General features: G+C 43.9%; 1 protein-coding gene across 1 annotated transcript in view; it reads left to right on the forward strand.

Moving 5' to 3' along the window:
* Positions 1 to 16,637, forward strand: part of LOC126298308 (dynein axonemal intermediate chain 3-like) — a 311,679-nt gene that overhangs the window by 269,355 nt on the left and 25,687 nt on the right. The window contains exon 16 of the mRNA XM_049989604.1: positions 7,341 to 7,808. Coding sequence (XP_049845561.1) covers positions 7,341 to 7,808 — 468 coding nt within the window. The remainder of the gene's footprint in view (positions 1 to 7,340; positions 7,809 to 16,637) is intronic.

A 16,637-nucleotide genomic window follows, 5' to 3' on the forward strand; every position in this document is an offset into this window, starting at 1 on the left:
ATGGTAGTTATCCTTGCTATACATCCTTTGCTCTCATAATCTTCCTGGTCTCATTCTTCACTAATCCACTATACCCACACCCTCTATTCAACAGTCTCCCCTTTCTCTGTCTTGTCAGTCCCTTCTTAGTCCATACCTCCATGTCATCATAATCATGTGCTGCATGAACTCACTGGCTCCAGTGCCCATGTGTCACATTCCTGTCGCACTTACCTGCTGTCTCTCCCTCCTTCATTCATATCCCACACACTTTCTGCCTCCCTATGAACTGTCAGTCACACGTCTCCAACCCCTCCTCCTGCTTCCCATCTCTTTCTCCCTCTACCCACCCTACTCACCACAACCACTCACCCCAGTCTACCCAGCAAACTCAGCAGTCCAAGCACTGTGTGCCCATCAAGCACACTGCAGCTCCACAAGCATACATGTGGTAGTGTATGTATTTATGTATGAGGGTTCATCAAAAAGTAATTCCTCCTTTTTTCCCATTTAATAAAGCTCGTTAAGTGAAAATGTAGCTCTACAAGTGTGTGTGTGTGTAGCGGCTATGTATGTATATATGACAGTCAGTCAAAAAGTAATGCCTAATTTTTTCTCCTTTAATAAAGTTTGTTAAGTGAAAAAAAATGAATTTGGTGCTATTCCACAAAGCCTCTTCACCAGTCCACTGCAGTAGTAACTTTCTGTGTCAACAGATGCCAGCACTGCAGTCATTTACAAAATGGCCAACACTGATGTTCATTTTAGACAGAGTTCAGTGATAGAATTCTTTAATGCAGATGGTGAAACATCCATTCGCATTTACAAAAGTGGTGCAACAGTGGCTATCAGCATTGTTAGATGCTGTAACGAAGCTGAAGGGCAAAGACCATTGGCTGAAGAAATGTGGAATGGCAGACCGGTGACTGCAGCAACTCCATACAACGTTCAGTGAGTCAATGATATCATTCATGGTGGCTGCAGATGATTTGTGTTGCATTATCCTCTTCAGTAAAGGCAGTGTGATGATGATTACGCAACAACTGGGATACTCAAGATTTGTGCAACATGACTGCCAAGAATATTAATTAATGAGAGTAAACAGACATGAAGAACAATTGCCTCCCAACTCCTGCAGTGCTCCTGTTTTCAAGGATAGGAGTTTCTGGGGAAAAAAATTATGACTAGATATGAAACATAGCTTCTTTTATTTGAACCAAATCAAAGAGGCAGTAAATGAATGATATCACAAAAACTCACCAAAGAAGGAAAATTTCAGAACCATGTGATCAGCAGGGAAAGTTATGGCTACAGTATTCTGAGATGCAGAGGGTGTGCCTGTTGATGTATCAATATTTTTACTATCTGGTGGATGGTCTTCTTCACTTCTAAATTATTTTCAGTTGACAAAATTGTCAAACAAGAGTGTTCATCAAAATACCTTCAAGCTGTTTCTCTACCGTTCTGCTCTTGAAAAATGCACATGGGAAACAAACACATCTTTCCGCACGAGCTATGATTTCTTCTATTTTATTACAATGCTCATTTCTCTCTGTGTAGGTGGGCACCAACAAAATAGGTTTGCATCCAGAGCAGAAAAATGGTGGTTGAACTTTCTTGGAAAGATCCTACCACAGTGAAAAATGTCTTTTTTCTAATGACTGCCACCCTAATTCACATATCATATCTGAGGTACTCTATCCCATATTTTGTGATAATACCAAGCAGGCTGCACTTCTTTCAACTTTTTAAATGTCTTCTAGCAATCCTATCTGATGCAGATCCCACACTCCACAGCAATATTCCAAAAGAGGATGGACAAACATAGTACAAGCAGTCTCTTTCATATATCTGTTCCACCTTCTCAGTGCCCTGCCAATAAGTCACAATCTTTAAATAACTTTTCCCACAAATTCATCTATGTTATAGTTCCACTTTAAGTTATTCATAAATATAATTCCAAGTATTTAGTTGAATTGATAGCCTTTAGATCTGTGTGATTTATGCTGTATACAAAATTTAGTGGATTCCTTGTAGTACTAACATGAATGAATTCACACTTTTCGTTACTTATAGTCAACTGCCACTTTTTGCACCATGTAGATATCTTGCCTAAATCAGTTTGCAATTGGTTTTGGTCATCTGATGACTTTGCAAAATGGTAAATGACAGCAGCATCTGAGAACAGTCTGAAAGGCAGTTCAGATTGTATCCTAAATAATTTATATTGGTTAGGAACAGGTGAGAACCTATAACACTTCATTAGGGAACACCATGTATCACTTTTGTTTTACTTGATGACTTTCTGCCAATTACTATGAACTGTGACTGACTTTTCTGAAAGGAAGTCACAAATCCAGTCACACAACTGGTCAAATCCAGTCACACAACTGGTATGGTACTCCATAGGCCTGCAATTTGATTAGAAGTCATTTGTGAGGAATAGCCTTCTGGAAATCTAAAAATAAGGAATCAATATGTTATCATCTGACAATGGCACTCACTACTTCATGTGACTAAAGAGCTAGATGTGTTTCACAGGTATGATATTTTCTGAAACTGTGTTGGCTATTTGTCAATAAATCTTTGAGGCAGTTCAAAATGTTCGACAGCAAATTGACATTAGTGATATGGACTTGTAATTCTGCAGATTACTCTTATCTCCTTTTTTGAGTGTTGGTGTCCTGTGCAACTTTACAGTCTTTGGGCATGTATTTTTTTGACAAGCAAGCAGTTGAATATGATTGCTAAGTATGGAGCTATTGTATCAGCATACTCCAAAAGGATCCTAACAGGTTTACAATCTGGATTGGAAGCTGTTTTCCTACATTGAGCATATCTATCTTGTAGTTTCTAATGTTGGCAACTGTTCTTGATTCAAATTCTAGAATATTTACTTCATCGTCAGAAAACTGTGTTTAGTAACTCTGTTTTAGTGGCACTGTCATAGGTAACATTACTGTTGCTATCATGCAGTGAAGGTACTGATTGTGCCTTGCTGCTGGTGTACTTTACATACGATCAAAATTTCTTAGCATTTTATGTCAGATTTTGAGACAAAGTTTCAACCTGGATGCTATTAAAAGCATATATCAGACTGAAATTTGTGCTAAATTTGAAGCTTCAGTAAAACATCACAAATCTTGGAGATTTTACATTTGGCATGCTTTTTTCATTGCTCCTGCAACAGTGTTGTGACCAGTTTTGTGTACCATGGGATATCAATAACATCTCTTATTAATTTATTTGGCATATATCTCTCAATTGCTAACAGTACTATTTCCATGAATTTCAGCCACATCTGGTCTACACTTACATAGTCAATTTGGTAGGAGTGGAGATTCTTTTGTGGGAAGGCATCAAGCAAATGCTTATCTGCTTTTTTTAAATAGATATATTTTGTGTTTATTTTTGGTGTATTTGGATGGTGCAGTATTTCGTGTCGCTACAATGACCTTGTGTCCATTAATCCCTGAATCTTGTCATGACACTTGGTATTTCCTCAAGATCCTTTGTTACTAAGAGGTCAAAAATGTTTTTGCAATTATTTACACTTCAAGTGACCTCGTGGACTAATTATTCAAAATAATTTTTAGAGAAACCATTCAGTACAGTTTTGAAGGATATTTTATGCCTACCACTGACTTTTAACTTAAATTTTCAGCAACATATCAAGGGTATATTGAAGTCACCACCAACTATAATTGTATAAGTGGGGTGCCTAGTTGAAATGAGACTCAAGTTTTCTTTGAACTGTTCAGCAACTGTATTATCTGAGTTGATGAGGGCGGGTCAGTAAAAGGAATCAATCATTAACTTTTTCAGGTTGTCAGTTATAACCTCTACCCATACTAACTTGCAGGAACTCTCTATTTCAATTTCTTGCCAAGGTAAACTACTTCAAACAGCGATAAACACTCCTACACCAATTGTATTTAACCTATCCTTTCATAACACCGTTAAGTCCTGTCTAAAAATTTCAATTGAAAATATGTTTGGCTTTAGCCAGCTTTCAATACATATAACAATTTGAGCTTCAGTGCTTTCTATTAGCTCTTGGAGCTCAGATTCTTTCCCAACACAGCTACAACAATTTACAACCACAATGCCGAGTGTTGCTAAATCTACCCTCATCCTGTGTTTGCCTTGTGCCCTGTTAAACTGGGGCCATTTCTGTAATTTCCCAAGACCCTCTGACCTAAAACAAAGGTGTAGTGGACCCCTGATTAAGCAGAACCCAAACAGCCACCATCCTATGGCCCAGTCAAGCAATCTGCAGCCTACATGGTTGTAGAACTATCTAAGCCTCTAACTGAGATCCTCTACTCAGCTCTCTACCAAAGATCGACACCCAGTCCTGTTGGCATTGCTGCAGATGGTGGGCTCCACCTTCATCTCACAAGCAAGACTGGCAATCTACCACTTCAGATAGCCACCAGAAACCGGAGAGAATCTCTTACAGTCTGAAGTGAAACACATAAGTAGTACTGCCATAAGCCACCACATACAGTTGGTTGCACCCAGTGCTCTTCATGGCATCCAGAAGCACCCATTCTACATCTCGGATGACTCCCTTTCACCCTGGTATACACACAGAACACACATTGGCCTTCTTCCGCTCCTTGGCTTGGTTGCCCTGTCCCTAAGAGACCTCATTGTGAGGCCAGTAGTACTTCAACCCTCTGTGTGACTGTCCAGATGTTGCAGGCTGAAAAGTTTCCTTTGAAATAGAGCAAACAACTGCATCTGGCTCAGGATCTTTCTCGGACACAAATATCACCTGAAACCTATTCATTAGACAAGCTGGAAAGGCCCTTCAATCAGCCCCTGGGAAGTCTTTCACTGCCTGCCACTCCTTGGAACAACTGCCCACTTGACCAGGGATGAGCAGTCAGCCTCACTGCAGGCAATATGCTGTGCAACCACAGTAGTGGACCAATCGGGGGAAAACATGGGATGCGCTGGATCCCCATTGGTTCCCCATATCCAGCTCCCCACAGTGATGCCCTTTGCCAACAGCATCAAGCAGCATAACTGAAGCCAGCACTGCCTGGAGCTGTGAGCAAATGGTCACCAACTCAGATCGCATCTGAACACAGGAATCAGTCCCTATCCATACTAAATATGGCAGAAATATACACTATGCAGTTCTTAAAACGCAGAAATGGGCCTGGTAAATACAAAAACATGTCAGAAATTTAAGAATTTAAATTGAAAAATATACAGTAAAATCAAAATGAGTTGTTTCTTATTCGAAGTTATGTCAACTAACAAATTTTTATCGTTTATCATATGATGATACAGAGCTTGGATCAAATACATAATTTTAAGAGTATGCAGTGTAAGAAATGACAAGCAAAATACTGGTATGGAATAAAATGTCCAAAGTATTATGCTAAATTATGTACACATTACACAAGTTCTTAGATTTCTAAGCCCAATCTGTTGGTACAGTTGAGCCCTTCACATGATGCATGGTGGATGTAATTTATTGATCCCCCGAAGGCTCGTTTTGGGCATTCACCAACACTGTGATTTATTGTTTGCAGTGTAACTCCACAGTCACAATCTGGAGATGTTGCCCAGCCCCATTTGTGCCTTAGACATCCGCAGTTCCCTTGTTCTGTTCGGATGTGGTTGATGGTTCTCCACTGGTGTCTGGGGAGTGTGAAACCTGGAACTCGCATGGAAGGCTTTTCAACCAGATGACCGTTGAACACTGATGATTCTTCCCACTAGCTTCTCCATACTTCATTGATGTTAAAGTCGGAGGCTTCATGATGTTGTGCAGTTCGCCAAGGTGGTTTTCTTGACTTCAGACGCTGATGTTCTGCTATTAATATATCACTGTGTACAGGTAGCTGGGGGTTCTCCTGAATGTTTCTCCAGATCTTCAGGAGAGCATCTGATCTTCATAGAGCTGGAGATTGGATGTTACTTAAAACTGCAGCTTGAGTGCTATGTATGCAGCCTATAATAAGTTGCATTGTCTGGTTGAGTTGCACATCTATCTTGCTACAATGAGCACTATTCATCCAAGTTGGACAACAGTATTCAGTGACAGAGTATGATAGTGCCAAGCAGTTGATCTTAGGGCTTGAGCACTGTAACCCCAGGAGGTACCAGCAAGCTTCTGAATGATATTATCACTGGTCTTCACTTTTGCGACCACATAGGAGAGATGTTGTCGAAAAGTTAGGGACCCATTGAGTGTTAATCTGAGGTCTTCGGTGTGCTGCAGTACTGCAAGGTTTGTCCTCGGAGTTTAACTTCTGGTGTATAGTCCATAGGTGGAATGCTGAAGTAACAGTTTTATGAGGGTTTAGGCGGAGGCATCATTTCCTGAAGTATGTGTCCAGGATTTCCATGTCGGCAGTTAATGTGCTTTCGGCAGTGGTGAAACTGGAGCTCTGGGTTACCAAACAGGTGCCATCAGCATATATGAATTTCCTAGAGGTTGTGGTTGGCAGGTCATAAATGTATAAGTTGAAAAGGAGAGGGGCCAATACAGATCCTTGAGGTAGTCTGTCACTTACTTTGAAGATTTTGCTTCTGTCATTATCAGAGTAAATCTGGAAAAGTTTGATGCTTAGCATGTTGCTAAGTAGGTTTGTGAGTTTCCGACACTGAATAATGCTCACAAATTTTAAGCTCGCCAGATGGTGTCATAGGTGGCGGATAGATCCAACAAAGCAGCTATGAACTCACAAATGGAATGGTGCGCTTCAGGTGTGCTGCTGCGGGGATGGAAGCTACCATCAAACTAAAGGGTCTAAAAACTGTAACTGGCTTTACAAACAAAAACAAATGCCTGTCATGATGCAATCAGCCGTACTATGCACTACACAGTTATTAATATTGAATTGTGCCTTATAAATACACAAACGTGCAAGAAATTTAAGAATTCAAATCAAAAAGAACATAGGAATATCGAAGTAAATCATTCCTTATCAGAAGCTGTCTCAACTCACAAATGGAATGGTGTGCTTTGATGTACTGCCACAGATACAGAAGCTACCATCTTTAGTTTAGATATAATCTCTCACCAAATTGAATGTCATTTAATTTTAAGTGTGATTATACTTCCATAAATTCTTCTTCATCCAAAGGCAGCTGGTTTAACTATTTAATGCTGCCCTGTAACTGTTTTTAATGTTTGAGATGGGTTTTGTCACCATGGAAGATTACTTGTCGACTGAGGATTGCAATGAATGAAAATGAACACTCTCTATTTAGAATTTCTGATAATAAACAGGTCACACAACTGCTTAGTTTTTAACCTTGCAAATTCAATGATACTTCTCATATTGAGGTCTTTATAATATTTTTGGATTTCAGTGCAAATTTTCTCTCACTTTTAGGTTATAAAACTGAGGAATATGTTTGAACAAGATGTTGAGTGTAAACGCCTATTAATATCATGGACAACAAAATGGAAAGAAAAATTTGCTGATTTTTTGAAGCAGAAAAGGAAAGAAGCTGAACGCCTCCATAAACTCAAAATGATAAAGGAAAAGGAGAAAATACGACTAGAGAAAGAAAGGCTTAAAGCCATTAAAGAAGCAGAACTTGCATTGCAGAAAAGAACAAAGCTATTAAAGTGGCAGAAAGCACAGGAAATATGGGATGCTAAACAAGAGAAACGAGCAATAGAAATACTCCTCAGTCAGAAGAACCTAGATAATGACCACCTAGAAACAGAGCAAAAGCCATTCGTGAAATTACAGCAGGAACAAAAATTCAAAAGGATAAAGCAGACAGAAGTAATAAATATGAATGAAAGTATTTATAAGGAAATAGTCTCTCTCAAATTCCCTGATCTCAAAGAGGTAAGATAATTAAATTATTAATTAGATTTGAAAATAGTGACTACTAATAGAACAGTAACTTTCAAGTTTTCAAATAGGAGTTATTTATTAATAAGTAATTACAGCATTAATAATACAAAGAAGTTTCATCAAATTGTGATTGTGTGATACTTGATTCTTAGTGCATAAAATTGAAAAGACTGAAATTCACTTTTCCTTCATATGGTGTTATGCAGACCTCAGGACGTGAAGTGAGTAATGGAAGAAAGAATAAACTACTCAAAACCAAGTCTCTTTCAAAATAAGTTCTCGATTATACTTTCTTCCCTTTACTCACTTCTCTTATATTGTCTTTCCTTTTTTATAATACACTCCTGGAAATGTAAAAAAGAACACATTGACACCGGTGTGTCAGACCCACCATACTTGCTCCGGACACTGCGAGAGGGCTGTACAAGCAATGATCACACGCACGGCACAGCGGACACACCAGGAACCGCGCTGTTGGCCGTCGAATGGCGCTAGCTGCGCAGCATTTGTGCACCGCCGCCGTCAGTGTCAGCCAGTTTGCCGTGGCATACGGAGCTCCATCGCAGTCTTTAACACTGGTAGCATGCCACGACAGTGTGGACGTGAACTGTATGTGCAGTTGACGGACTTTGAGCAAGGGCGTATAGTGGGCATGCAGGAGGCCGGGTGGACGTACCGCCGAATTGCTCAACACGTGGGGTGTGAGGTCTCCACAGTACATCGATGTCGCCAGTGGTCGGCGAAAGGTGCACGTGCCCGTCGACCTGGGACCGGACCGCAGCGACGCACGGATGCATGCCAAGACCGTAGGATCCTACGCAGTGCCATAGGGGACCGCACCGCCACTTCCCAGCAAATTAGGGACACTGTTGCTCCTGGGGTATCGGCGAGGACCATTCGCAACCGTCTCCATGAAGCTGGGCTACGGTCCTGCACACCGTTAGGCTGTCTTCCGCTCACACCCCAACATCATGCAGCCCGCCTCCAGTGGTGTCGCGACAGGCGTGAATGGAGGGACGAATGGAGACGTGTCTTCAGCGATGAGAGTTGCTTCTACCTTGGTGCCAATGATGGTCGTATGCGTGTTTGGCGCCATGCAGGTGAGCGCCACAATCAGGACTGCATACGACCGAGGCACACAGGGCCAACACCCAGCATCATGGTGTGGGGAGCGATCTCCTACACTGGCCGTACACCTCTGGTGATCGTCGAGGGGACACTGAATAGTGCACGGTACATCCAAACCGTCATCGAACCCATCATTCTACCATTCCGACTGGCTAGGGAACTTGCTGTTCCAACAGGACAAAGTTTGTCCGCATGTATCCCGTGCCACCCAACGTGCTCTAGAAGGTGTAAGTCAACTACCCTGGCCAGCAAGATCTCCGGATCTGTCCCCCATTGAGCATGTTTGGGACTGGATGAAGCGTCGTCTCACACGGTCTGCACGTCCAGCACGAACGCTGGTCCAACTGAGGCGCCAGGTGGAAGTGGCATGGCAAGCCGTTCCACAGGACTACATCCAGCATCTCTACAATTGTCTCCATGGGAGAATAGCAGCCTGCATTGCTGCGAAAGGTGTATACACTGTACTAGTGCCGACATTGTGCATGCTCTGTTGCCTGTGTATGTGCCTGTGGTTCTGTCAGTGTGATCATGTGATGTATCTGACCCCAGGAATGTGTCAATAAAGTTTCCCCTTCCTGGGACAATGAATTCACGGTGTTCCTATTTCAATTTCCAGGAGTGTATATGTACTTACGGAATATTGAATTACCATTCCAAAACCTTCTAATTCAATTTCTACTTTTGTGTAACATTGTGGGTGAATTTCTGGTTATTACTTTGATAGATACAGGCATATAGTTCTGGACTGGGTGACATTCTGGCTGAAGGAGGGGGTGGGGGTCAAGACATATCACTCTTCCCACAAGGCCTCAGCCATTTTTGGCATAACTAAGTTTTTTTATGGACCTATAATCCTAGAATGGAAGCTGAAACATTAATTGGGGCATATGATGAAATTACTTTCAAAAGCAACACAGCAAAAGTTGTGAGGACAAACTGAAATATTCTGTCATAACAGATATGACATTAATATCAATGACATTTTTTGCTATGTTTGTACATGTTGCACAATAACATAAATCAGGAGGAAACATGGTCTGTGGAATACTTTTGTTCGTAGAGGTTTCAAAGTAATGGTGTTTCATTCAGATGAATAAAACCAGTGCAGTCACAAAATATTTTGGTTAGTTTCCTTGCTTATAGAAATGTAATCAAGTTTGTGACGGTTTATAATGTGTCTGCTTCTTCAATTTCAACAAGTACATAATTAGTGAGTTAATTCAAACATAGCCATACTTACTTGAAGATTATCCATGTAAAAAGCATTACAAAACTGCAATCACAGATGAAAACATTGAGAACATGCAGACAAAAATGTTCATATGTGTGTGAAATCTTATGGGACTTAACTGCTAGGGCCATCAGTCCCTAAGCTTACACACTACTTAACCTAAATTATCCTAAGGACAAACACACACCCATGCCCAAGGGAGGACTCAAACCTCCGCTGGGATCAGCCTCACAGTCCATGACTGCAGCGCCTTAGACCGCTCGGCTAATCCTGCGCGGCTGAGAATCTGCACAATTTGATAATGGGCTATGCACTTGCCAATCACTGTTGTAAAAGAAATCATACAAATGGAGGTACTGCTATTTTAATTATAAGTGGGTTGAAATACAAAACTGTCTTCATTACCTCAATCCAGGAACAGGCCTTGAGGCAACAGTCATAGAAATCAGTGGTGCAAATATAGTTTTCATGTGTATCTATTGCTCTCCAAATGGGAACTTTGGGACATTTCTCAAACAAAAACGTTAAACATTACAAAATAGGATGCATGTAGGCAAAAAAATCAACAGTATTATGTGAGGATTTCAACATTGATTTTCTTTGAACAAGCAGGAGAAAAGAACTACTGCTCACCTCAGCAAATACATTTGATTTAAAACAAATAACAATGCCAGCAATAATTACAAAAAATACTGTTACTGCTCTGGACCAAACATTTGAAAACCACAACATAAACTGCAAAGTGCATAAATACAAATTTTAGTGATCGTGAAGCCCATGTGGTAACCTTCTCAGGCTATTTATTTCCCAGCCAAAATCACAAAAGAACATTGACTGTGAGAAGGTTCAGTACAGAGTGTAGAAACTTCCAATCACTTATGACCAAGAGGAAGATGGGAAGAAGCTTCTCAGATGCATGACACCAACAAAAAGTTGAAAGTTTCTGACATTTTGAACCATTATTTTGAAACAGTGTTTTCTCTCAAAACACCGGCAGTAAGGAACACAAGAATGAAACCAAAGACATAGATAACAAGAGGCATAAAAATCTCAAGCAACACAAAAAAGACATTGCTCATTTACAGAAAAAGCCACAACAGATCTCTCTGTTATAACCTTTAATCACAATAATTGCGTGGATTTTCACACTCTCTCTTAGAAACAATAGCTGATCACATGATTACAACTCAGTCTCTCGTATTCGACTGCTGTGCCGTGACATGCGGCCGGTGCCGTTCGTAGCTAGGTGGCGCTCCCGCGCTCATCTCATTTGCGGAGCGCCTCTATCGCCGTTTGTGCGTACTGTCGTGGCGGCACTGTTAAATGTCGTGGCACTATCACAGCACTTTTCCCCCCTTGAAAAAAAATAAACACTCACTTCCTTGGAGACATGGACAGCGCAGAGACATCCATGGCCTCTTGTGAGGCCCCGAGGAGATCCCGCGCAGAGACACGGGAGTATGGTCGAAAATGTCCAGGACGGAAGCTCGTGCGAGGAACGTGCCTCCTGGATGAGATGATGGGTGAAAACTCCGGAGCAGCATCCATAGGTGTCATTGACCTGGGAGTGTGCTCCAGCGAGATGGGTCCCGGAGAAGGCGGCGTCGCGACTGGAGCCGGTTCCGGAGTACTTGGAAGCGGCAGCGACGGCGGCTGCATCAACACGGACGGTAGATCGGCAGCAGCGACAGGACTGGCGTCTCGAGCTGGTGGAGGCGAAGGATGGGGCGGTGGCACAGGCGTGGCCACCACTCGTGGGCGCATCTGGTCGTAATGGCGAACAACCGTGCCGTCGCCCGTACGGATTTCACAAAGCCGGCGGCCGCGAAGAGCCTTGACCACCCCTGGAATCCATTTAGGGCGAGATCCATACCCTCGTGCCCACACGTCGGCGCCCACCGAGTATTTTCCCGCACTAGGGGACACAGTACAAGGCCTGACAGGGTGAAGCAGGTGCAGTAGAGTGCGCGGTTGGCGGCCATGCAAGAGTTCAGCAGGGCTGCGATCACCCAGAGGCGTGAAGCGATAAGAACTCAAATTGCAGCAGGGCGTCATCTGTGGAAAAATCACTAAGGAATTTTTTCATCTGGCATTTGAAAGTGCGGACAAGGCGCTCGACCTCCCCATTCGATTGCGGATGGAAGGGAGGTGCGGTAACATGATGAATCCCTTGTCCAGTACAAAAATCACGGAAGGCCTGCGAAGAGAACTGAGGGCCATTGCCCGTGACGATCGTGGATGGAAGACCTTCGAGCGCAAAGATTTTGGACAAAGCCAGCGTCGTCGCCGCAGTGGTGGGCGACGGACATCTAACAACAAATGGAAACTTCGAGAAGGCGTCAATCAACAGTAGCCAATAAGTACCGAGGAAGGGGCCAGCAAAGTCGGCGTGCACCCGTTCCCATGGCTGAGCTGGATCAGGCCACGGAGAGGGCATTGTACGAGGTGCCGCCAGTTGTTAAGCACACTGGCCACATGCAGCAACCATATGGGCGATGTCCGAATCAATGCCGGGCCAATAAACGTGCCTGCGGGCCAGGGACTTAGTCCGAGAAATACCCCAATGGCCTCCGTGCAACAGGTTGAGAACATCTTTGCGAAGAGAGGCTGGCACCACGACCCGTGGAGATGCGCCATCTGTGGCCAGAAGAACAACACCATCACGAACAGACAGACGAAGGCGCAAGGCATGGTAGTTGCGAAGGGGATCCGATGCCCGGCCCCCGGTCCTGTCTGGCCAACCTCGTTGAACAAAACCGATCACCCGACGCAGGACCGGGTCCCGCGCAGTAGCTGACGCGACCTGCGAACCTGTAAGTGGAAAGCCCTCGAGTGCACGACGTTCTTCCTCATCAATGTGGAAACAGAGGAGTTCATCGCGATCGAAAACAGGGTCGGGGCCCATCGGCAATCGCGACAATGCATCCGCGTTTGCGTGCTGGGCCGTGGGGCGGTAGTGAATCTCATAATGAAAACGAGACAAGTATAAGGCCCAACGTTGCAGGCGGTGAGCTGCCTTATCCGGAAGTGACGCCGAGGGGCTGAACAGAGAGACCAGCGGTTTGTGGTCGGTGATGAGGTGAAACTTAGAACCATACAAAAAAACGCTGAACTTTTTTAGAGCATAAATGATAGCGAGCGCCTCCTTTTCGATTTGAGAGTAACGCCGTTGCGCCTCGTTGAGGGTCTTGGAAGCATAGGCAATGGGTCGTTCCGACCCATCCTCATACCGATGGGCGAGAACAGCCCCTAGGCCATACTGTGACGCGTCAGTCGCCAGAACCAAGTGCTGACCCGGACGGAATGTGGCAAGACAAGGCGCCGACTGCAAATGAGCCTTCAGGCGGACAAAAGCCTGCTCACACCCGTCGGACCAACAGAAGGGGACGTTTTTGCGTAACAGCTGATGCAGAGGATAAGCTACCGCTGCTGCGGATGGAATGAATTTGTGATAATAAGCAATCTTGCCTAGAAACGCCTGAAGTTCTTTGACCGTAGACGGCCGGGGTAGAGCGTTAATGGCCGCAACGTGCTCACGGAGAGGGCGTATGCCCTCACGGGACAACTGGAAACCAAGATACTCAATGGAGGGTTGGAAGAACTGTGACTTGTCCAGATTGCACCTCAACCCAGCCGAATGCAAAACCCGAAACAGTGAACGTAAATTACGAAGGTGCTCCGCAGTGGAGGCTCCCGTGACAATGTCATCCAGATAGTTTATGCATCTACATCTACATCTACATCTACATGACTACTCTGCAATTCACATTTAAGTGCTTGGCAGAGGGTTCATCGAACCACAATCATACTATCTCTCTACTATTCCACTCCCGAACAGCGAGCGGGAAAAACGAACACCTAAACCTTTCTGTTCGAGCTCTGATTTCTCTTATTTTATTTTGATGATCATTCCTACCTATGTAGGTTGGGCTCAACAAAATATTTTCGCATTCGGAAGAGAAAGTTGGTGACTGAAATTTCGTAAAAAGGTCTCGCCGCGACGAAAAACGTCTATGCTGTAATGACTTCCATCCCAACTCGTGTATCATATCTGCCACACTCTCTCCCCTATAACGCGATAATACAAAACGAGCTGCCCTTCTTTGCACCCTCTCGATGTCCTCCGTCAATCCCACCTGGTAAGGATCCCACACCGCGCAGCAATATTCTAACAGAGGACGAACGAGTGTAGTGTAAGCTGTCTCTTTAGTGGACTTGTTGCATCTTCTAAGTGTCCTGCCAATGAAACGCAACCTTTGGCTCGCCTTCCCGACAATATTATCTATGTGGTCCTTCCAACTGAAGTTGTTTGTAATTTTAACACCCAGGTACTTAGTTGAATTGACAGCCTTGAGAATTGTACTATTTATCGAGTAATCGAATTCCAACGGATTTCTTTTGGAACTCATGTGGATCATCTCACACTTTTCGTTATTTAGCGTCAACTGCCACCTGACACACCATACAGCAATCTTTTCTAAATCGCTTTGCAGCTGATACTGGTCTTCGGATGACCTTACTAGACGGTAAATTACAGCATCATCTGCGAACAACCTAAGAGAACTGCTCAGATTGTCACCCAGGTCATTTATATAGATCAGGAACAGTAGAGGTCCCAGGACGCTTCCCTGGGGAACACCTGATATCACTTCAGTTTTACTCGATGATTTGCCGTCTATTACTACGAACTGCGACCTTCCTGACAGGAAATCACGAATCCAGTCGCACAACTGAGACGATACCCCATAGCTCCGCAGCTTGATTAGAAGTCGCTTGTGAGGAACGGTGTCAAAAGCTTTCCGGAAATCTAGAAATACGGAATCAACTTGAGATCCCCTGTCGATAGCGGCCATTACTTCGTGCGAATAAAGAGCTAGCTGCGTTGCACAAGAGCGATGTTTTCTGAAGCCATGCTGATTACGTGTCAATAGATCGTTCCCTTCGAGGTGATTCATAATGTTTGAATACAGTATATGCTCCAAAACCCTACTGCAAACCGACGTCAATGATATAGGTCTGTAGTTAAATGGATTACTCCTACTACCCTTCTTGAACACTGGTGCGACCTGCGCAATTTTCCAATCTGTAGGTACAGATCTATCGGTGAGCGAGCGGTTGTATATGAGTGCTAAGTAGGGAGCTATAGTATCAGCGTAATCTGAAAGGAACCTAATCGGTATACAATCTGGACCTGAAGACTTGCCCGTATCAAGCGATTTGAGTTGCTTCGCAACCCCTAAGGTATCTACTTCTAAGAAACTCATGCTAGCAGATGTTCGTGTTTCAAATTCTGGAATATTCCATTCGTCTTCCCTGGTGAAGGAATTTCGGAAAACTGCGTTCAATAACTCCGCTTTAGCGGCGCAGTCGTCGATAACAGTACCATCGGCACTGCGCAGCGAAGGTATTGACTGCGTCTTGCCGCTTGTGTACTTTACATACGACCAGAATTTCTTCGGATTTTCTACCAAATTTCGAGACAATGTTTCGTTGTGGAACGGAAGCCGTGAGCTGTTCCAAAAACCGCTGAAAAATGGCCGGTGCGCTAGCGACGCCAAATGGTAATCGCTGGTACTGATACAACCCACAAGGAGTGTTGATAACGAGAAATTCCTTGGAAGGAGCGTCCAACGGCAACTGATGGTACGCCTCCGATAAGTCAAGTTTGGAAAAGAACTGGCCCCCAGCGAGCTTGGTAAACAACTCCTCAGGACGAGGAAGAGGATAAGTGTCAATGACGCTCTGAGCGTTGACAGTGGCTTTAAAGTCACCACACAATCGCAGACTCCCGTTTGGTTTAGAAACCACCACGATCGGCGATGCCCATTCGCTGGAGGTAACCGGAAGGAGAATCCCTGAAGCTGTTAACCTGTCTAGCTCAGCCTTGACAGGTGCACGCAACGCCACTGGAATAGGGCGTGCCCGGAAAAACTTAGGGCGAGCCGTAGGTTTAAGAGTAATGTGGGCTGCAAAATCCTTGGCACAACCCAGATCAGCAGAGAACACGGACGAAAATTCACAACACAATCCATCAAGCTGTTGATACGGAATGTCCTCAGATATGAGGTGCACATCATCATCAATGGAGAACCCAAACAACTGGAAAGCATCATAACCGAACAGGTTTTCAGTGCCCGCATGATCCACCACATAAAACGTGAGGGGCCGAACAACAGACTTGTAGGCAGTGGAAGCATCAAACTGGCCCATGATAGGAATTTTCTGCTGATTATAAGTCCTCAGATTGCGCGTAACTGGAGACAAAGGAGGGGAGCCCAACGCCAAATACGTGCGAGAATTAATGAGAGTTACTGCAGAGCCAGTGTCCACTTGCATGCGGATGTCTTTATTCAGAACACGAACAGTAACAAACAACTTATTTGTTTGAGAAAGCACACAGTGAACATCCATGTCCGACGCCTCGTCCTCGTCGACAGGAACTTTATGGGACTGACACACAG

Source organism: Schistocerca gregaria, chromosome X (genome assembly GCF_023897955.1).
Source record: "Schistocerca gregaria isolate iqSchGreg1 chromosome X, iqSchGreg1.2, whole genome shotgun sequence".
Lineage (NCBI taxonomy): Eukaryota > Metazoa > Arthropoda > Insecta > Orthoptera > Acrididae > Schistocerca > Schistocerca gregaria.